This window comes from Emydura macquarii, unplaced genomic scaffold (genome assembly GCF_026122565.2).
Source record: "Emydura macquarii macquarii isolate MOO-44397 ecotype Brisbane River unplaced genomic scaffold, CSIRO-AGI_Emac_v2 contig_2834, whole genome shotgun sequence".
In the NCBI taxonomy this organism is placed as follows: Eukaryota; Metazoa; Chordata; order Testudines; family Chelidae; genus Emydura; species Emydura macquarii.
Window position 1 is genome coordinate 5,523,099 of NW_027132971.1, and position 23,248 is coordinate 5,546,346.

General features: G+C 39.7%; 1 protein-coding gene across 4 annotated transcripts in view; it reads left to right on the forward strand.

The window, feature by feature from the left end:
- The window catches only part of GAB1 (GRB2 associated binding protein 1), a 135,516-nt gene that overhangs the window by 71,695 nt on the left and 40,573 nt on the right, over positions 1 to 23,248 (forward strand). For all 4 annotated transcript variants that reach the window (XR_010923663.1, XM_067568020.1, XM_067568021.1 and 1 more), the window contains exons 2-3: positions 8,852 to 9,146; positions 22,655 to 22,868. Coding sequence is in view for 3 of the 4 variants with exons in the window: in XM_067568020.1 (XP_067424121.1) it covers positions 8,852 to 9,146; positions 22,655 to 22,868 (509 nt within the window). In the remaining variant the exon portion in view is untranslated. The remainder of the gene's footprint in view (positions 1 to 8,851; positions 9,147 to 22,654; positions 22,869 to 23,248) is intronic.

Sequence of the window (23,248 nt, forward strand, 5' to 3'; positions counted from 1 at the left end):
AAGAAGGGATTAATCCCATAATCTGGGCAGAGAAGGCCTTGCCACTGCTGGGCATGCTCTAGTTGGAGCCTCAGTATAAAAGAGTATGTTGGGGCTGATCGCAGAAGAGAGAGGACGCATATTGCAAGCTTTGTCCTGGGAGCTGCTGGATCCCTAGATCACATAGGCCAAGTGCGCCAAGACCATGGTGGATACCTGGCTGCCTGCAGAAGCCCAAGAGGGGATGGAGTCATTGAGAGCTTTGCAAGCTGATGACCCCAAAAGCCCAGGAGACCTGTGGATAGGATAACCTAGGGGAACTAGATATTGATCTGGTTGTGAAACTGGGACAAAGGCAGCATGTTTTGGACAGATCCCTGCTGATCTAGTGGCAAATCCATCCACTGCTATCAGGGCCCTGGGTTGGGACCTGGTGGAGCAGGGAGGTCCTGGGTTCACCTGCCCCAACTGCCACTGCATCCCCCCTCTGGCCATTAGGCCACACAGCCCTGACTGGGAGGGTAGCCACATTGACTCTGGCCATTAGGCCACACAGCTCTGACAAGGAGGCCAGCCATATTGACTCCAACCATTAGATCATACTGCCTTGAGGCTAAGGGCGGTCATTCAAACTCAGTCATGGGGCTATAATAGCTCCCCGCCCCCCAAATGGGTACCAGCCTTGCAACACCCAAGCACATTTTTATATAATTTTAAATGTCTTGCCTCTCCTTGATGTGTGAAAGTCTCACCCAGACAGGGGAAACTGATGGACTAACCAGGCAAGTAGTGAAACTGAACATACACAAGATGCTGTAAAAAGTACAAGTAAAGGAACTGGCAGCATAGAGACTTTTTCTCAAATCTTCCAGTTACAAATAATGCCTAAAATGACTGCAGTGCTAATAAGTAAGAAGTAAGATGTGTGATGAAATCCTGGCTCCACTGAAGTCAGTAACAAAACTCCCATTGACTTAAATGGGGCCAGGATTTCATCCATGAGTTTTACATTAACTGTGTCCCTGTAACACCCAAACTTCGAATTTTTTTTTATTAAGCCATTTGTATGTGATCCAGCATTGCTGTCACTCCCAATTACTGCATGTTGAAGAATTTGACCTTGGTACTATTAGTAAGTCATGATGTTACTGGTTCTTTGTGCTGCGGTAGTGCTTAAAGGTCACAATCAGCATCAAAATACCCTTGTGTTATGCAGAGTACAGTCACATACCAAGGGACAAGTCCTACCCTGAACAGCTTCCATTATTATTTTGGGACCCAGCACAACAAATGAGTATATTAAAAGGAGGGAATGGAAGGATGAAGGTAATTAAAATAAGATGACACAGTTGGGCATCTCTTCCACAACTTGAAGATTTATGAAGGTATGAAATATTTTTTAAATAAATCAGCTATCCCCAAAGTATGGACAACCAGACTGTAACTGGTTGACTGACTGCTTTCAGGCATTACAGTGGAGTTGGATCTTGAAGAGGAACTGAAAGAAAGAAGGTGTTAGGGCCTTAAATGTTGATTCAGGGAAGGCTTCCCAAGCATAGAAGAAAATGCAGAGCCAGTTGTGGGAGAAGATGACAAATGGGCAGACGAAGCTGGCATCACTAGCTGGAGCAGCAGTCATAGGAGGTGGCATAAGAGACAAGAGTCAAGTAAATCATGTGGGAGGGCAGAGATGAAAAGTGTCCTAAAATTAGGGACCAGAAATTTAAATGTGTGTTGAAACAGGAATCCAGTCGAGGAATTCCAGGAGGGGAGTGATGTGGTCAGAGTGGTGATAAGGACAAGAATGTCTCAGCAGCTGCATTTTGAATATGTGTGGTAGGAGATGTGTGTGTGGGAGACAAGACAGGAGATGAGCACTTGGAATTAGAGTGGTGTGAGCAGAAAGGAGCGGATGTATTTTGAAAACATTGTGGAGAAAGGAGCAGCAAAATTTGGAAATAGCCTGGATGGGTAAGGCAAGAAAAAGGCACCCATCCCCCACATTATGAATATGAGTGATAGGGACACGGGTACTGTCATCAGCAGTAATGGAGAGGTCAGGGGAGGGCAGACACATTACATTTCTTGCTGACAAGACCTCCAGGAAGAGATGACATTGGATAGGCAGGTGAAGACGTGGAATTGAAACAGATGAAGACAAGTCAGTAGTGGTAAGGTAAACTTGCAAGTGATCAGCAAAATCATGGTAGTTGAAGGCTGTAAGTGGGTAAGATTGCCCAGAAATATTATTTAGACCAAGAAGAGAAAGAGTGGTCTTGTGGTTAAAGCATTGGCCTGAGACTCAGGAGATTTGCGTTAGATTCCTTGTTCTTCTGCAGGCTTTCTGTGTGATTTTGGGTAAATCTTTTAGTCTGAGTCAATTCCCCATGTGTATGAGGATGATGATATTTCCTTATCACACAGGTGAGTGTGAGGAGAAATTAATTAATGTTTAGGAGGTGCTGAGATTGGGGGTGGGGAGAATATAGATAAATAAGTAGATAGAAGAGGGCCAGAGTCCTGTGCAACCCATTTGGAGCCTGGTAGAAGGGAGGATGAGGATATACTAAAGGGGTTTTCATAGATAGCTTTTTTTCTCCTGGTTCTACTCCTAAGGGAGGGCATGAAAGATAAGGGAGGGCAAGATTTTTGAGGAGAGTGTGATGGTGTAATGTAGATGAGATGACACAGTGAGAGACCTGTTTGCTAGAACTAGTTGGGTCTGGAGATGCCTGCTATGGATCCAGGAGCCTGGAAGCACAGAATGTTCTCAGGGCTTTCAGGCTTCCAGCTTTGGGAACCAATTGGCCTGGGAGTCTGGACACCCTGGGGTCTCTGGCCTGTTGCGTGGAGCCAGGGACCCTGAGAGCCCTGGCAGCTCTTGATTGAAGTTGACGTGTTTCTTGTCAGTTTCAGTCAGCATCTGTGGGGTCCTAGGGAGCATATTTTGTTTAAAAAAATGCTGTATGCCAGTGTTTCCAAACTGATTTTTTTAATTCTGGCTTGTGGAGAAAATATTAGAATTTCCCAGGATCTGGAAATCCTGAGTTTTGGCCAGCTCTCCTGTTAGCACAATTAGACTCTTAACATGGGGCTTAAGGAATACAGTGCAAAACTGGAGTGAATGTAAAAGTGATTAACTTGTAATTTTAGGTTTGTTAAAATGAGAGAAACCCTTACACAGTGATTCGTTATGGCCAGTTTTATTTTAATTTTTGCCTTTTCTTTGATGCCTTAATGAATTGTTCAGTATTGATTTATTTATTTTAGTTCAATTGATTAAATATAAATTCTGACATCTTGCTTGCAGTAAATATGCATGGAAGTATTGTTCTGCTTTATTTTCAATGTTTTCTTTTGTTTATTTAACAAAGCTAAAGTTAGAACTAACAGCACAAGACTAGAAAATGGTGACAATAGTTTGAAAACAGGAAATTTAGCCTTGTGTGTATTCGGAACAGATGATCAGGATGATAGCCAGTAGAGTGGAAACTTCCACTGAGACTGTTTTTTCCTTATTTTGCTCAAAGAGAAAAGATGGTGCTTCCTGGAAAACAAGTCCTAAGTACTTTAAAGAAAATAGTAATACATCCAGCATTTTCCTCACTTCACGTTTACTTTACTTGTTTTTCATAAATCTGTTTACTCTTTTTGAGATAATCTAAGGTCTTGACAATCCATCTTTTACTGTTACTGTTAAGATGTTTATACACAGATATTTGTGGAGGTTTTATTCTCCATTGCCATGTTTTATTAAAAAATTTCATTAGAAAAATAGGGACAGTGGAGGTGCATCAGGAAGAATGCCGGTGCATATCCAGACTTCTACACCTCCGAGCAATGCAATTATACCAACCTAACTCCTGGTGTAGACAGCACTATGTTGACGGGAGGGCTTCTCCTGTTGTCATAGCTACCGCCTCTTGGGGGAGGTGGAGTACCTACACTGATAGGAGAAGCCCTCCCATCAGTATAAGTAGCATGTTCACAGAAGTGCTACAGCAGTGTAGCTGCGCCACTGCAGCCTTTTAAGTGTAGACAAGCCCTAAGTGATGCTTTCCTTCAGTTTTCCTGGTTCTGTGGCATGGCTGAATTGCTTGCTTTTAAAACAGAAGTACTCAGTTTACAGAAAGCGTGCAACAGATAAAATAAATATGGTGCTTTCTTCTCTTCCTCCATTGCCACCCTATCACAAAAAGATTGGGTTAAAAAAAATATTCAACTTCAGTATTTTTTGGTTACAACTCTGAATGTGCCCAGGTCTTCAGCAGCTACATGGCAACTTGTCACATCTTAGACTACTTTTAAAAACATACTTTATCTCCATAATTTGGTTTGTAACAACTATGTTTAAAAGCTTAGAAAGAGTTTTGCTGAATTAGGTCACCCTGTTATTTGATGTACAGTCCTATGATTTTAATATTTTAAAGAATGTACATTTGATAAATATCTAATCTACAGGCAGTGTGTTGGAACCAGACATGCATTGTAAACAAATATATATTGCATTCAAACTAAATTAGATAATCCTAGGGAAGGAATTTTCAAATAACTAACTTCTGGCTCATACCAATATTGGTTAGTGAGTTTTAAAACAAATCACACTGAATATTTGCTTATTTTTCTCAACTGTTTTCCAGTAGAAGTTCAGCTGCGTCTGATTCACTTTTTTCAATGCAGCAGAAATCAAATTGTTTAGAGTGTATTGTTGATTAAAGTAATTGAAGAGACGAAGCTTGTTTGTTTCTGTAACATCATTGTGGCATAACCTAATTTTATATTTGTAGTGGTTTTGTAGGACACAATGCATGTTACAGATTGAACAGCTGTAAAATATGATAAACATTCTTCAAACAAAAATATCGGGGGGGGGGGGGAGGGAAGAGAGAGACTGAAGAAGGATACATTTACATAAATAATTATTCACTGTTTCTCTCACTCACCCCCCCCCCCTTCCCTTTCAGAGACTTAGTTTGGGAAAGCAGTTATTGAAGAAGCTCTCTTCATTAGGTATAGTTCAATATTCTGCAGGCTCAGTGCAGCAGTACACAGCTTTCACTAGGGCGACAAAGACTGAAATGTTAAAAATAGAGCAAGCTTTAAGAATCCTAGATATTTTCAGATAACAAAGAGTGATTTATGTGGACTCATTCTGCACTTCGACAAAACATAGAGGAGCTTTTGTACTATGATTAGCAAGGGTTCTGATGTCAGTTCTCTTGTCTAGCTTCAGGCTTTATTCTGCTGCTAAATTGTGCTTTGTACTGTAACCCAGAGAACCTTTGTATCTGCCTTATTAGTGTGTAGTTTATGGAATTGCTTTTGTTTTTTAGTTTAATCTGTGCCAGTTTCAGTGAGTGACTCATTATATAACTGAAATAAACATTCACATATGCACTATGCAAAAATTCTTTAAAAAAATAGTAGCAGGTGGTAGGCTAAACTCAGTGTTTTAAATACTTAATAGTTGGTATTTTGTAGCATAAAGGGCTGAAAACAAATTCTGTTTAGATGATCAATGTAATTGGAGTAAGAGTCATATTTCACTTTTAAATGTTGAGTAGGGCTTCTATCAGTGATAATATGAACAACAGTTTCACCCATTAACACGGAATTAGACAGAAACTCCCAAACTAGGCAAATTTCATGTGTACCAAGCTTGTTTGTGTTGCATAAATTGTTAGGCAAGTATGTTGGGGTTTTTAGAGATTACTTTTTAAAAATCTCATTTGAAGAGATGGAGACATAGAGGATAATTCCAGTTTCTGAAATAGCTAAAGCTTGCAGTCTGTTTTTTAGAACTAATTATTAGTTAATTATCAATCTTGAAGGCTTTCTGTATGGAAAATATCTAAGGCTTCTGTTATCCTAGTATCTAAGATGCTGGTTTTTTGGTCAATAGAGATGCAGAAAGCAGCACAGAATTTGTCAGATTTTCAGAGCAGTATAGCACAATACTTATCAGATCTGGAATTTTACACATTTTAATATGTAGCCTCTGCTAATTTTAAGGTGTTTCATTTGTTTTTCTGTTAGTTTTAATTCTTGTACTTTGTTGTTAATCCCTCTCACTAACTTGCTAATGTAGTGAGAATAGTCACTTGAGAACTGACTACAATTGTATAATTCTGCATTTTAAAGCAGATTATATATAATATGTTAATGATCACAAAAAGTATGGATATTTATATAGTATTGCAAGTATAAAAGTCTTTTTTTGAACTCAGATGATTTTCAATACTTGGTGGCTACTGAGGGCTTATCTACACTTACCTCGGAGATTCGGCGGCAGTCGACCGGAGTTACGCAAACTACATAAAAAACTTGCGTAACTCCCATCGACTTCTGTGCTTCTGTTCTGTGCGCCGTCTTCACTGCACTGTGCCACTTGAGAAGGTGGTCTTAATACTTCGATTTCTGGATCGATTGAGCGGATCTTCACTGACCGCTCAGTCAATCCAGATAAGTTGATCTGACGACGGCGAATTTGCCACCGTCAGTGAAGACATATCCTGAATGTACCACAAATTCCAGTTTAGATATCTGGCATTTTTTCCCCACCCTGTTTTCTGCATTATCTTTCCATAGTAGCTTCAGTTTGATACCAAAAAGGCATCCACACTTGACAGTGAGTTGTTTGTGAGCAGTGAAAAGCTGACTATGCTGGTTTAGAGCCAGAACTATAAGATGGCCGCACAGTTTTGATTCTCATACCTGATATGTTCCCCCCACTTTGTCTGAGGTAATAGGTTACATTTACACTTTTCAGGAACCAGTGTGAGTTGTTTTATGCTCCATAGCTGGTTCCATAAATCCAGTCTGAGAAATTTTTGGACCCAAAGGTTGATAGATGCATATGGATATGTAAAGAACACTACAAGCTTGACCTCTTGTTAGTGTGACAGTCTATCTTCCTGTCAATGTGTAGTCTGTAAAAATAAAAGAATGGATTTTTTTTCATGTGATTGACTTACGTACTTATTTAAACAACCTAAATGCAAACTTTAAAACAAATTTTGGCAAGGGGGAGAGAGTTTGCTTGAGTCATCCCATTTACTTTCTTTGGGCTCACACTTAGACTAATAAGTAGGAAAAACAGTGGTGGAGATAAATAGTTTATTTCTTCCATGGCTATAGGCCTGATCCTCAAGGTAAAGGCAATGGGTCTGCTTTTGGGAGTAAGAACTATTTGTCTAGGTTCATATGCCATGTCTGTTACCTTGGTATGTGAACACATTAAGTAAAGCAGGACTAGATCATATTTGTGGAGGCTTCCTCTCCTGTAGGATAGCAACCCATAGCTTTAGTTATAGCTAAGGAGTTGAGTGTGGGTTAAGAGGAGAATGCAAAGGTAACTGAAGTTTTCCACAATCCTGAACCCACTGTGTGCAAAGTGTGATTCCTTTCCCTAGCATGAAGCATGTTCTGAAAGCGGCTCTAAATCCATGCTTCCCAAACGTTTTTACTAAGGTGACCCACCAACTGCAGTTTGTATCGGGGTGTGTGTGTGTGTGTGAGAAATATAAACTCCTGTTCACAAGTGTTTTAAAATTCAAACATTAAAAGAAATTAAAAAGAAAAACATAAACTCGCATGCTCTCCACACTGCTAGCACCTCTCCCCTCCCAGCCCCGTCCCTCTTGTGGATAGAAAACTCTGACAGGGCTCCTGCTGCACCCCTGTAATTTGAGGAGGGTCAGGCTGTAAGGAAACAAACGAAAACCCATAACAGCCCTCCAGTCTCTGTTTGGGAGAAAACTACTCTCTCAAAAACCCTTTTGTGTCTGAGGGGCCTAACTGAAATAGACACCAAACAATACAGATCCCCTCCGAGCAAGGGGGCCTCAAAGTCCCAGTCTTCACCTACATCAAGATGAGGAGAGCACCCCGGCCCAGCACCCAAGCCTGTTGCTCAGCTCCCCTTGCTTCCCTGGCTGGGGAAGCCCCAGTGGTGGTTGGGGGTATTCAAGAGGGGGCCTGCCTTGCACTCACCCTGCATTCACACTGCAGTGGCAGCTTCTGTCTCACAGAACTAGGCCTGGCTCCCTGCTCTGGGCATTGTGACCTGGTGGATGGGGTTACAGCTTAGGTTTGGCCCAGCTTTTTCCCCCCTTGTCATGATGGATGGGTGGCCAGGCAAAGCTGAGTGGTGCTGTGAGCCCATGTTCAGGGTTGCAATGTCACTTGGTTTGAGGGCCCTCTTAAATGGGTGGCCTGGGGCAAACTATCTCTTTTGCCTCCCTCCCCTCCCCCCTAGTGTCCTGATAGGAAGAATGCTTATGGGGCTCGTGCAGACAGGAATGACATAGGGAGGCAGTCATAAGTGACCCATCTAGATTTTCCTGCAGCCCACTGGTGGATCAAGACCCACCATTTGGGAAATACGCTGAATATCAGTGGCCCCAAGGCACTGATAAAGTAGTTGGGCATCAGTGGGGCATAGAGTATCTAGGCCATGCCCCCTCCCTGGCCACACCCCTAAGTTGGCAGCAATAGGGTTGGTGTAGAGGAGCTGCAGTGACTGGATTCCCATGGCTGTATTAACTTTCTTTGGAAATTTTCTTTCCTTTCTTTTACTGGATTCAAATATCAACTTTTTAAAAACTTATTCTCTTGAGCAAAGTCTTAAATATAAAAGAAAAACTTTTTTTAAAAGTTCCCTGCCACCGGTTTTTAACCTGATTCTTCTCAGTTTAGTTTTTTTGTATGCAATCTTTTGGAAACAATTTGAAATATTTATTGCGTCATATTCAACCTTTTTTTACAATGCAGTTCCAGTAGTGGAAGTCACTGAGAAATAGGCATCATTTTCTTTAAAATAACATCACTCCTATATTAATGTTTCCTTTTTCCTGCACCCCTTGCTTTTTAGGCATGGAAGAGGAGGTGGTTTGTGCTGCGCAGTGGCCGTCTAACAGGAGATCCGGATGTGTTGGAATACTACAAAAATGACCATGCCAAAAAACCAATCCGTATTATTGACTTAAACTTGTGTCAACAAGTGGATGCGGGATTGACATTTAACAAAAAAGAGTTTGAAAACAGCTATATTTTTGATATCAACACTATCGACAGAGTTTTCTACTTGGTGGCAGACAGCGAGGAGGAGATGAATAAGTGGGTTCGATGTATTTGCGACATCTGTGGGTTCAACCCTACAGAAGAAGGTAAATTTAGCATTTTTTTGTTTTTCCTGAGAAACTCTGATATGTCACCATACAAAGGAGGGTTAAAAGATCAATGGCTATTTTTATATCAAAGATGCATCAGATAATGTAACTTTTTACTATGTAAATGAAATTAAGGGGACAATGAGTGAGATATGTAGGGTCGGTTTATATATTTATTTTTATGTCCTAGTGTCTTAGATGCTAGCTTTCCCCTCCTGCTGCTCGCGCTGCCACTGCTAAACTTTATTTGTAGTACACTAGTTTGATCAGAACTAGCATGGGTTTGTCTCCTTAAACTGGGAATTACACCCTCGTTTGAAGTTTAGGCATACTCTGTCATATGACTCCCTGCCTGACAATTTCAGTAAGAAGCTTAGCCAAGAAGGACTCGCTGATTGACAGCCATGAAAAAAATACTCCCGCGTTATGATGATTTAGCACACCTTGAGTGTACTCAGTGTATCAGCCTTGATGCATTCCTACATCTGATTGTCTTATGAAAAATAGTCTGGGAGGTATCTCTATGTTACCCATAGGAAGGGGGCAGATTTGGGCAGTTTATTGTACTTTTTGAGTGGACAGTATGCAAGGTTAGAGCTGTGCGAATAACTAAATATTTGATCTGCAGGTCTGAAAAATAAAAAAAAATTGGTGACCCAAAATGTTGAAAAAAGTGTTGTTTTTTGTCAACTGGAACATTTTGGTTGACGTGAAATGAAACACTTCATTTCCATTTTGAGGTTTTTAAAAATGTTTTTTTAAATAACATTGAGGGAAATTCTGAAATGAAACATTGAAGTGTTTTGTTTCAGAAATGCTTAAATTAACTGTTCCAACATTTCCAGATTTTTTTTAATACCAAAACAATTAGCTGAAAACCACCCGTATTGTTTCGGTTGACCCAAATCAGCATTTTTTCAGTGAAAAAAGGTTTCTCATGAAAAATTTCTCCCAACTCTGCACTGCTAGCCTATGTAAATGTGTAGCTAGAAAGATTTTAGGAACCACATTGAATCATTTACTCTAGACATCAATATGGAGCTGGGTTGCGCACCACATCTTCAGTTTTAAAAATTTTTTTGGTAGGAGGGTCTTTGGTTTGTGGGCATGTTATGTGTTTGGTGGGGAAAGGAGAAGTAGACTACATCCTTATTTGGATTCAAAGGATTGATAGTCCTGGATCAGTTTTTTACAAATATAAGTCCTTCATGCTTCAGATTTCATGCATGGCTTTCTTAGTTGTGAATTAAGGTACTGTTGCATGTTTTGTGGATAGAATCTTGGCCTTCATTGCCTAAGTGCAAAATTTAGATAGTTTAGAATATCAGCTATTGTGCTTCCACATGCATTCTCAATATCTGATTTTTACAAAATATGCATCTCTGCATCCACATATTAAAGAGTAGCTTCAAATCATATACATTACTTACATTTTTATCTCTGCTAATTCATAGATTATTTTGGGGAGTTAAACAGAGGATAAATTACATCTGTGTACTGTCAAACCTTCCTCTTCTTCAGAAAATAAAAAGTATACCAATTTTATTACTTTCCTGTTGGAACAGATATAAACATAATTTATATCCGTCCCCAGAGGGAACTGCAACCTTTCCTCTGGGCAAAGGAAAACTGAAGACCGTTTCCTTCAGGGTCTGACAGTGCCACTCCTCAGACTGGCTGAAGGACTTGATACTAAATGATTCGCTCCATTACCAGCCCCTGCTAGATTAAGCATTGAGCAAAAGCTTTTGCTTGTGTCTGCTCCTCTTCAAATCAACTCCCATTGACTTGAAGGAGAGCTGGGTCAGGCCAAAGGTATGTTATGCTGCCAATAGGTTGCTTCATCATGAGAATGTGATTTTTGTTGGTGGTTTGATTTTTTTTGTATTTTGAAAATTAATTTGGGGGTGGGAGAAATATTGATCTGGGTGGTGGGAGGGGAAGGATTCTCTCAGTTTATCACTGTGTTGTTCCTTCTATGTTGTCTGTCACCTTTACTGGAATATCTGTGGTGCTGGCAGGCTGATATTATCTTTTTCTTTTTCTCCTCTGACTTGCACAGGAATTTTTCTGTGCGGTGTTCCTGTGTAGGGCTTCCAAGCAGAAATGATTTATGCACGTCGTCACTATTCATTTTGGAATATTACAATTACTTCATTTTGTTGTTTGGACAATGAGCAGATTGATTCATGTTCCTGAATCATCAGTGTCACAAGCTGTTGAATCTATGCAGATTTCTGTGAATAGAGTTAAGGAAGCAGTACATTACAGCACAATATATTGTATGACAGTTTCTTCTACAGGGATTTAGTTTTCAAGAAAGAGTTTACATATACTGTCAGTTACATCTTAAATTCTTTGAATTCCTGGTGAGTCTGGAGTTATCAAGAAATTGATATTCAAGTTACCTAACAACCTTAAATAATTATTCCTTGTAATTAATAGAAACAAATTGTGGCTGTTTAACATTAATTTCTACCCTTTCTTCAGATGAAAGCAGTAAAGTGCTAATTTACCAGACCTTTCTTTCTATAATATTTTTCTAAAATGAAAACGGGGAGGGGTAATGCATAAGGATTTATTTTAGTTACTTTTCTAAATAACTTCGTACTTTACCTTTCAACACACATGTGTTCAGCAGAAAAAGTACTAGGTTTATTTTAACTATTTTGAGGTAAAATAATAAAAATGAAAATGCAGTTTGCCTTTAATTTATAGGCGTAAAGTTAAACTTTGAGACATACACACACATATATGAATCAGAGCTTTAGAGAAGAAAAATTGCCGTAGTACATACAAATAGCATGTTCATCAGCATATTTAGCTAAATAAATGTAGCAAGAATAAAGTTTTTAAAAAAAATAAAGTGGAGGAGAAAGAAAATAGGAGAAGAACAGAAAAAGGTATAGTGTATGATCCTTATGACTCTCACTCCCCGATAGATCTTAGTTATTTTCTTCATAGCATTTAAATAATATTTTCCAGACATGCTGATCATGTTTCTTCAAAGTTCTACTTAACATAAAGGAACTTTTCACTAAATTACTCTGTCCGAAATAGTAATTTTACTTTCTTCTGTTGCCTTTCAGTTTTGTATAGTTCGTTTGACTGTAAATGTAAATTTCCTGCAGATTATAAGAGTTACTTCATCATGTTACGGTCCACAGATGCAATATGATTATGTGCTTCAGGCTGCTTACAGCTTGGGAGGCAAAATTGGTCACCAGCAGCAGGTGAATGCCCTGAAGTTCCAGTTGTACCTACTTTGACAGTGGCAGGCAGCCTCAATCAGACATTATTATTATCTAATTTTGTATTTGTATAATAAGCCATAGATCGGGACCCCATTCTGCTAGGTGCTGTACAAACCGAGCAAAAGACAGCCCCTTCCTCAGAGAGCTTACAATAAGACAAAAGACAATAGATGGATACTGGAGGATGGGGGAGAACAAGGAAATAGTGAGCCAGGACTGATCAGCATGGTGGACATGGTCTCAGCACTCCTGCAGCCTAACTGTAACCAAGTTTTTTGTAGGTATCTCAGCAAAGGAGAGTTTGAAGGAGGATAATGAGGTAGCCTTGCAGATGTTTATGGGGAGCTTCTCCCACACAACATGGGGAAGCATGGGAGAAAGAACAAGAGTATTTGTTTGAAAATTTAACAAATGGGCAATGGAGATTGGCATCTTTGGCTGATTAGAGGCAGGAGTTGATATCTTAATAGCATATGAGAGATGGTAGTTAGGTGGGGATAGGCCATGAAGGACCTTGAAGGTGAAGATAGCAGCTTATGATTGATGCAATAGAGAAGGGGGAGCCAGCGGAGGGATGTAAAGAGAGGTGTATCAGGGTCAAAGCGATAAACTAGGAAAATAATCTTTGCAAAGAATGGATATGAGTTGGGCTAGATGGGATATGTCAAGGTCATAGAGGAGCATGTAGTAGTAATTGAGATATGAGATATTGAAAGTGTGGATGAGAGTTTTGGCTGTGTGGGTGGAAAGGAAAGGCCATATCTTAGGGTATGTCTACAATGATGGCGGTAAAGTCGCCGCCGTCAGATCGACCTTTCTGGATTGATTGAGCAGTCAGTGAAGACCCGCTCAGTGGATCCAGAAGTTGAGGCTGTAAAACCATCCCCTCAAGTGGCGTAGTGCTGCGTTGACAGGAACACGGTTCCCATCGGCACAGTGTAGTGAAGACACTGCACAGAAGGGAAGTACAGCAGTCGCCGGGAGTTACGCAAGCTACTCTGCGTAGTTGGCATAACTCCTGGCGACTGCCATTGAATCGCCAGGTAAGTGTAGACCAGGGCTTGGTGATGTTATGCAGAAAGAATCGGCAAGATTTAAACATAGCCTTGATGTGAGAGTCTACAAAGAAGGCAGAGTTGATGACATCCAGGTTATGGGTGAGTGACTGGCAGGGTGGTGGTGTTGCCAAGTGATAGAGAAAGGAGGAGGGCTTGGAGGGAAAGGAGTAAGAGCTCTGTTTTATCCATGTTAAGCTGATTGCTGGAAATCCACAAGGAGATGTTAGAGAAACCAGCTGAGATTGTAATTTGAACAGAAAAAGACAGGTCTGCAGTAGGGAGGTAGATCTTTGAGTTGTCAGCATAGATATGCCAGTAGAATTTGTGTTGGCAGGCAAGATTTCCCAGAGACCAGGTGTAGTAGAGGGAGGAAAAAAAGGGGACCCAATAATAGAGCCCTGTGGAACCCTCATGGAAAGCTGGAGAGGTCTGAGGAGGATCCTCTGATACACTGAAGGAGTCATTAGAGAGGTAGGAGGAGAACCAGGAGAGGGTAGAGTCATGGAGATCATGGGGGAGAACAAGATATCAAGAAGAACATGGTTGATGGTTTTGAAGACAACTGACAAGTACCAGAGGATGAGGATGGTTCTGAACTTTGGATAGGGATAGGCCATTATAGGCTTTTTGGTAAAAGTATTTTCAGTGGAGTGCAAGAGGCAGAAGAGAGATTGGAGAGGATCTAGGATAGAACTGGAGGAGAGGAACTCCAGACAGTGACTGTAGACAGTGTGTTTAATGAACTTAAAGATGAAAGGTGTAGGGCAGGGGTTCTCAAACTGGGGATCATGTTATTAGGGGGTCAAGGTTATTAGCTGAGGGTCGCGAGCTGTCATCTCCCATGCATGGCAGAGCTGATAGCCGGAGCCCCTCCAGCCCAGCTTCACCGCCAACCCTGCTCCACCTCTAGCATTTAAAATAGTGTTAAATATATATTTAAAAATATGTTTTGAATTTATAAGGGGGGTAGCACTCAGAGGCTTGCTGTGTGAAAGGTGCACCAATACAAAAAGGGCTGTACTGTACCACTGAGGGCAATAGGACAGTATTTATAGTGGAGTGTGGGTTTTTTTAAGATGAGAAACTAAAGCATGTTTGTATTATGAAGGGAAATAACTGGAGGAGAGTGAGAGGTTGAGGAGAAGTGTAAGGGAGCGGGAGAGGGTTTGAGGAGGGAATCGAAGATGGCTGAGATTGCGGACATGGGCTTCAATTAAGGTGGAAAAATAAAGTTGCTTAAGTAGGAACAGCAGAAATGAAGGAGGAGAGAACAAATTTGTAGTGGAGGAAATCGGCTAGGTCACAGCTCTGTCAGAGATGCTTTGCAGCGCAGGAGCAGGAATAGAGGAAGTAGATATTGGGGATGAGGCAGGGCAGAGGGTTGGCAGGGCAGACATTGCAATAGCAGAGAGAAGGGCAAAGGAGTCCAGGGTAGATGTAAGTGAAGCATGGAGATAATTGACAACCATATCGATGGAAGAGAGGAGAGGGATGAGAGCAAATGAGAAATCATTGACAGTGAAGGAGTGGGAATCACAGAAAGGCTGGGGAAAGAGGGTATAGGTATAGGGCAAAAGGGAGAAAGCAGAGGGGTGATGCTGAAAGTGACCAGGCGATGGCCAGATGGAGAGATCAGAGAGAGTAGTTCTCATAGCCACCTTATAGGTAGTTTGGAGGAGGCTGCAGTCACTAAAAATGAGTCCCAGAAATGCACTACTCAGCACCATGACTAAAACAGAGAACCTTGTCTGAAAGAAGTTTTATCATAGACCCTAGGGTTAGAAAGGACCACAAGGGTCATCTAGTCTAGCCTCCTGACAAGATGTAGGATATCAGTTGATTTGCTAACTTTTATTGCCACATACACATCCTACTTAGCAAATATGAATTTGACATATGGAATAATGCCTATAACTTTGCTGATTTCTTTTCCTCAGGAGAAATTGTTCAAAATCTTTACTGATTGACTTCATTTTCCACTGTTATAAATTGAATTTATTTCATGTGCACTAAATTCACCATAAATAAAATAATATATATTTTTAAATAGAGGAAAATTTGATCTAGAAACTGTTGGGCATCAGGTCATGGGCTCCTTTGAGACATTAGATATAGCAGTAAAAGCACCTGTCTCAGACACCAAGAAACACACTTGGATCTAGATTCCAGTGGGAGATGCAGCAGTGGATAGCAAACCTGACATAAGACTGAAGGAACCTGTCTTTGGAAAGGAAACTTGAAGGCCATTTTAGTAAAGGAAAAGAAAAGTAAGCCTGCATATTTTTATTTTTCTCCTCTGCTCAGGGAATCCTGAGAAGAATCTTCTAGAAACTGGTCTCGGTAAAGATGTCTGCTCAATGCAATGTTTTAAAAAGAAAAGTAACTATTATGTAAGAATATATAAGGAGTGCATAGAGAATAATGTAGAGAGAGTTGAATTGGCATTATAGGAGTCTGTTATGTCCTCATTGTTCAAATTGCATCCTGCTTTGGTTGTCTTTTCTGAGAAACGATGTAGTAAAAGCAAGCCAAAAAAAAAATCCAAATTCTGTAATCCAGCAGGTGGAGACAAGTAAATTAATACAATTCATATGACATGAATTTATGCCATACAGGAACTCTTGCATTGTATGCTTCAGTTGGCATTGAAGTTACATTTAAAAGTTCAAGCCACATAATATTGCATTATTCTTGTTTTTGTAAGTAATACTCAATACAGCAAAGCCAGTCACCCTCCATATCTTTTTCTTAAATTTTTTACACTGTTGCACCATTTTAAAGACAATAGCAATAAAAGTAACAGATTAAAATATTTATTAGAGACCAAGATTTATATACAAGTCACTTTTTCTTCACTCTTAATTATGATTTGAAAAAAAAGTAGTGTTCAAAGTTTAACTGAACACATTATCAGTTTTTAATATTTCACTCATGTTGTTACTTCTTTTAAAACACATACACACACAACCCCAAACTCCACAAACTCCTCTAATTTTTAACTATATTCCCCCCCCCTCCCCCAACTTTTCAGTTGTATTGTGTTTTCAAATTTGCTTTTAACTTAAATAAACAATATAGGGTGGGAAGAGGCTAATGGGTTATACCTTAGCTTGTGTTTTGTGAGTGAGCATTCTCTAATTTGAAAATTGCAAGTGGAGGAAGAGGAGAAATTTTAAGCAAAAATGCTTTGCTATTTTCTTTTTCTTTTCTTTTTACTTAAATGGATAACCAAAAGTGCAGCTTGAAATTAGTCACAATTTGCATAAAATGAACACTGAATTTCAGAAACAGTAAACACTGAAAGCCAGAAATATTAACTATAACACGATAGAAACTTGAGTGGTCAGTCACATTTATAGCTGTTTTACAGTAGACTGTCATAAACTTAAAATAAACACAGAAAACTGCTAAACTCTTCGCTTAAAGCACTTTTAAAAATAGAATTGTGTGTTTCTTTTGGAAAAGAGGACTAAATGTAATTTGGTGAGACTGAAAAACAAGGTAAGGTTTTGAAATATACAGTTTTTCAAAATTAGTCATTAAAAAGTCAAGAATGTAAAGATTTAATTTTCTTTTATGATCCTACATTAGAGTTGGTTGAAAGTCAGAGTTTCTACTATCTGGGAAATTCTGAAAATCTGAAAAAAGCTGTTTTGTGTCAGAAGCAAGAATAAATTTAGAAATTTCCCCTGGAGGGAAAAACTGGAAAAATATTTGTTTGGAAATAATCAAAATGTTTCATTTAAAAATTTTCTAAACAGAATTGATCCTGGACATCATAAAATGGATAGGAAAATGGTTATATCATCGGGTTCAATGGGTAGTGATCAACTGCTCGATGTCTAGCTGGCAGAGCATAACAAGTGGAGTGCCCCAGTGGTCAGTGTTGGGGCTGGTTTTATTCAACATCTTCATTAATGATCTGGAGGATGGGGTAGATTGCACCCTCAGCAGGTTTACAGATGACACTTAGATGGGGAGTGGTAGGTACACTGGAGGGCAGGGATAGGATACAGAGTGACCTAGACAAATTAGAGGATTGGGCAAAAATAAATCTGATGAGGTTCAACAAGGACAAGTGCAGAGTCCTGCAATTAGGATGGAAGAATCCCATGCACTGTTACAGAGTGGGGACTGACTGGATAGGCTGCAGTTCTGCAGAAAAGGACCTGAGGGTTACAGTGGACAAGAAGCTGGATATGAGTCAACAGTGTCCCTTATTGCCAAGAAGGCTAAAGGCATATTGGGCTGCATTCGTAGGAGCATTGGCAGCAGATCAAGGGAAGTGATTATTCCCCTCTGTTTGGCACTGGTGAAGCTACATTTGGAGTAGTGTGTCCAGTTTTGGGCTCCCCAGTGTAGAAAAGATGTGAATAAATTGGAAAGAGTCCAGTGGAGGGCAATAAAAATGATTAGGGGACTGGTACACATGATTTATGAGGAGAGGCTGAGTGAACTGGGCTTAATTAATCTGCAGAAGAGAAGAGTGAGGGAGGATTTGATAGCAGCCTTTAACTACCTGGAAAGGGGTTCCAGGGAGGATGGAGCTGGCTGTTCGCAGTGGTAGTAGATGCCAGAAGTAGGAGCAATGGTCTCAAGTTGCAGTGGGGGAGGTTTAGGCTGGATATTAGGAAAAACTTTTTCACTAGGAGGGTGGTGAAGCATTGGAATGTGTTACCTAGGGAGGTGGTGGAATCTCCATCCTTAGAGGTTTTTAAGGTGCGGCTTGACAAAGCCCTGGCTGGGATGGTTTAGTTGGGGTTGGTCCTGTTTTGAGCAGGGGGTTGGACTAGATGACCTCCTGAGGTTCCTTCCAACCCTAGTCTTCTATGATTCTATGATCTAAGCTCTGAAAGTCCCAGCTCAGCCGTGGCTCCCAGGGTTTCTAGGCTGCCAGTTCCAGAGCAAGGAGCCTAGAAGCCCTGACAGACCCAGCTTGAATCTGGGTTCTTCAAGTTTTCAGGCTCCCAGCTCCACGCCTGGAAGTTCTGGGGAAGTCCACATGGTGAGACTGCCCTTGAGATGTGGAGCCTGGACTTCCAGTCTCCTTAGCAGCCCAGCAAGGGAGTTAGCAGGAAAACAGGCAGGTTTCTAACAAAACCCTACTTGTGTTTTGCTGGAAGTTTGCTGAAATCGTTCCACTGGAAAATTCCTGACCACGTCTATATTATACATTTCACAGAAAAGTGCATAACTTCATGGACACTGTATTTACTGTCTTGACTTGTGTATTGATAGTTTGGTGTAAGGGAGCTGAAAACTCCAAGGGTGAGTGAGTGACTCAGTTTATATTTATGCAGGTTATTTGTTAAAGATGATGTCCTTGATTACAAAACAGACTGAAAAACTAAAGCAAGAGGAGAGGGAGAAATAGGTGTTGGGGGGTGGGATAGAGACGCTAAAGCAACCTGTGTGTGTTAGAATGTGATTTCTATTACATTAGAATAATGGTGAATGGTTTTCTGTAAATACTGCAGAAATTATGTCTTTTATGATTAAAACATTCATTCTTTGAAAGATTTAAGTGATTAAGTGAAGTGTTTGTCTGTGTACTTTGAGATTATTTGATGTTAATTTTTCCTTTTGCATACCTTATTATAGGGTGGGTGGAGGTAAGGGGGTGTGTTTGTGTATACATGAACGTATACCACCACAAATTCTTGATTAGTTTTCTGTAGAAGTGTGTACTCTCTATATGTAGGCTCTTGTTTGGCTCTGTCTCCATAGTATATGTAGGATTTCTTCAAGCTTATTACTTTAATAGTTCATTTGTTTAAAAATTATTTTAATTAGAACGTGTATATAGTAATAAGTGGATTGAATGACTCCTCTTTAAGAATTGCAGAGCCAGCAATGGTTTTAGCTATTCATGCTTATAATGGAAAAATCCCATTTTTACTTTCTAGTACTTTTACCTACATCTTATGAAGAATGCTTTCTCATACTCTAACTAAGCATGATTGACATTTTATTAAATCAATATTTTTATAAAGGCTCTCATAGCCTTTTATATTCTGCTCACGTTACGCAAACACTTTACATAAGTATTACATACTTAAAAAAAAAAGTGGTGGAAAGTTCTACTGTACTAATTTGTAAACAACACAGTAGAAGAGTATTTAGTCCATACATAAAAACTCCATTCACACTGTCTAGATTTTCTCAGAGTGCAGACATCAGCAATATTGTAAATAACCAAAAGGATGAAGGGAAGCCTTTCATTGTTCTTGGTTGCCAAATGTCCTTTTAACCATTGTTTAATTTTCATAACTGTTTTGTGTGTAACTTTGCTCTTATACCCAGCTTTATATTGACAAGCCTGACAACTTCTAAACTGGGTGACACATCTGTTCCACATCTGTTACTGTTACCAGCCCAGCTCCAAAATAAAAATATAAATAAATAAACAAACATGGTTCCAGTTTAAAAAGCTGCTTGTTCTAAACGTACTGAATACAGGAATTCTAAAACTAAAATGGGATGCTTGTGCTCATTTCTATGTTAAATTCACGGAATGCTTTTCCAATTCACAGTTATTTCAAAGCAGCCCTGATGTTTGAGCTCTGGGAATAAACCAAAAGATTTTGAATGCTTTTTTTTTTTTATTAGCGTGCGGATGGACTAATCTGTTCATTCAAAATGAACATAGATCATTAAAATCATAGTAAGCAGCTAGGCTAAACCTTCAACCTCACAGCAGGTTCCAAAGTATACTTAAGTGGCTAAAGAGAGTTTTGAGTGTTTAAAAACATAAAATTAAAACATTAATATTTACTTTCAGTACTGAAAACAATTATTAACAGTACTAAACTCATGCAAGGCAAATCAAAAGTATCCTTAATGTGAAGAAAAAATATTTTTCAGCCCAACGAAGACTTTTGTTTAAATCATACATTGGTTTAAAATAACGATTGAGGACGCACCCACATAAGGATAGATTTCAAAGCAGAGGGTCACAAGTTGTGAATGATGTTAATGCTTTAGCACTCCACCCATCCCAAATACCAAGCATGTACTTGGATCCAGTGTGGTGTTAAATGGCCATCATGCCAAATAACCATTTATGGTTGGCCCCTTTCATTGTAATCCCAATGATTCAGCCCATTTCTGAATTCCCTTGCCCTTCCCCTGCAAGGGGGAATGAGAGTACATGTGGTGGGTCCCTCAGTCCACAAAGACTTAAAGACTCCACTTCTTTCTCCGATCAAATAGGGTCCATCAGTCATCCCCCAGACTTTTTACTCACGTTTACTTCTTGTAGCTGGTTACTTTGAGCCTATTACCTGCACAGTCCACCAGCCACTGAAAATAGCTTGGCTGCACCCACATACATGCTGCTGGTTTCTGCCTTCTGTCAACCCACTATGTTCTCCTGATCGCCTTTCTGCCCCCGTGTCTACTAGACATGTCCATCTTTCCTGTCAAGTTCAGGGACATCATACTTGATTTTCTTGTGTATGATTATTGCACCACCTGTGTACAAAAAGATCCTAGCTCATGTCCATGAGGGCTTTATATACATCTAGGGTGAAAAGGAGGAGGTCACAGAACCCATCGCCTCTCCTCTCAACTGCCCCCCCAATCGAGGAGCAACCTTTCCTTCTTCTCCTTCTTCCTTCTTCTCCAAGCACAATGGCTGTGTGAATTCTGAGCTGCTGTGGAGGAAGAAGAAGGGAAGGCTCTGGAGCACCTGAGTCTGCACCTTCCCTTCCCCTCAATCTTCCTCTTGTCAGGACCCCAGGGATTGTCTAGCCCCTGCCAGTCCACTCCGACATGTCCCAAGAATGAAGAGAATTTTGCAGTTGTCGTTTTAATACAAATATCAGGGGAATTAAGATGTTTGTTGCATTATGAAATGTAGAAAACTAAAATCTGTTCATGTAAAGTCTTTGCAGTTTCTAAACAGGAAATGATCATGTCATATTCGCTTTTTTTTTTAATACCGTAGAAGTTTAACCCTATTTAGAATTATCATTGAACACAACATCATCATTTTGGGAACATCTCTTTATTAAGCTGCTTGGTTTTGTGGGCTAGCCTTGTTGCTTGCTGCAAGGTTAGTGGATAGGTTGTATTGTAGGGTACTGAATTAATCAGAACTATTCTAATATTCAGATACTGTTGTCAAGATGTGCAAATTGCACTTGCAACAGAGTCTTGACATTTAACAATGCATAAACTAAGGATGAGCCCATAATTTAAGGAAACGAAACCATTTACTTTAAAAACAGAATAAAAGGGTTAAAGGTTTATTGCTATCGGATAGTGCTAGTGTTTTCCAGACTGCTAGACAAAGTGATGCTCGGATGTGTGTGTGTCTCGAGAAACCAAAGAATTAAATTTGGCAAGAAAAGACCATTCACAAATAGAAGGTGAAAAGAATGATAAAGAGGAGAGGTGGAACAACAAAAGACCCACCTGTATATAATGTTATAGCCCAATAATAAGAGGTGTAGCAGATCAGGATTAGGTGTCAATGGAAAAACTTCTTTGGGAATCTAGCACATCTCACAATTCTTGTAGGCAGCAGTGAAAGTTCCAAATAAGCAAAGCCTTTTTTTGTTTCCCTTTCCCCCTCCATTTTGCCCTGTTTCTTTTCAGTTTTGCCTAGTTTCTAGTATCAAATACTAAAGTGACTGGAATCAAGAAAAAATACATTGAACTCACAGTGTAAAATGCTGAATCATGCAGCTGCAACAGAATTTTAACCTATGAGTGCTTGGTGATTGTTGTAAAACAACAGATATGTCTGCTTAATTGTTGCACTGTATCAGTCAGCATCTTCATTTTCCTATGATCAGAAAAGTGGGTGAAAAATCATGTTAATAAGACAAAACCTCTAGTTTCCAAGGGACAGTCAGGCGACTGATGACATCTGGAAAAATCAGAAGGATAACAGAGTTCCAAGGCATTTTTGAATGTCCTAGAATTAAGGAGATTCTCTTCTATGCACCAGATTTGAACCTCAACTCAGACAAAATGACCTTCCATATACAGTTTTTTTTAGAAATAGTGTTCTAATATCCTGTTTTTTGTGTGAGTCAGAAATCATTGTTATGCCAAGATAGGCTTAAATCTGCACAATATCATCTTACAATTAGTGTTGTTTACCTTCCAATAACATCCGTATAGCTTAAAGAGCACAATAAACTATGAAAAGAGTGATTAACTTCTATGTGCTTTTATGTCATAGATGCTGTGAAGCCACTTGGCAGTTCTTTACAAGCATCTGCTGAATTACCCCTAGCAGTCAACACTTCACCACCATCTGTACAAGCAGAATCATCCCTACCTCCTCCATATCAACTAATTAACATCCCACCTCTGGAGTCCTCATCTAGCCAAGAAGATCCTCAGGACTACCTATTGCTAATAAATTGTCAAAGCAAGAAACCGGAACCTACAAGGTAAATGGGTGTTTTCATTTTTTTGTTTTGTTTTGTAGTTTCATTTGTACATACCCAAGATGGTTATCCGTGCAGAGCATTTCTGTGTATTACATGATTGTTTTTTGTTAAGGTCGTTCAGTAATCAAATGCACTAGTCTCAATTCTTTACTTGATCACTTCTGCTCTTCTTCCTATGCTCTGTTCTTGAATTTCTTGTTTTAATAATATGAAATTGTAGCATCAGAGCTAGCTTCTTTGTTTTGTTTTTCTAAATTTGTTAAAAGATTTGCTGGTGAAAAATATCAGACTAATAGTACCAGAGACCAAATATCTGTGGAATTAGGTGCAACTTGGATAGCAACGATAGATCCTCCTTCTCACCACTCTCCAGTGTACCT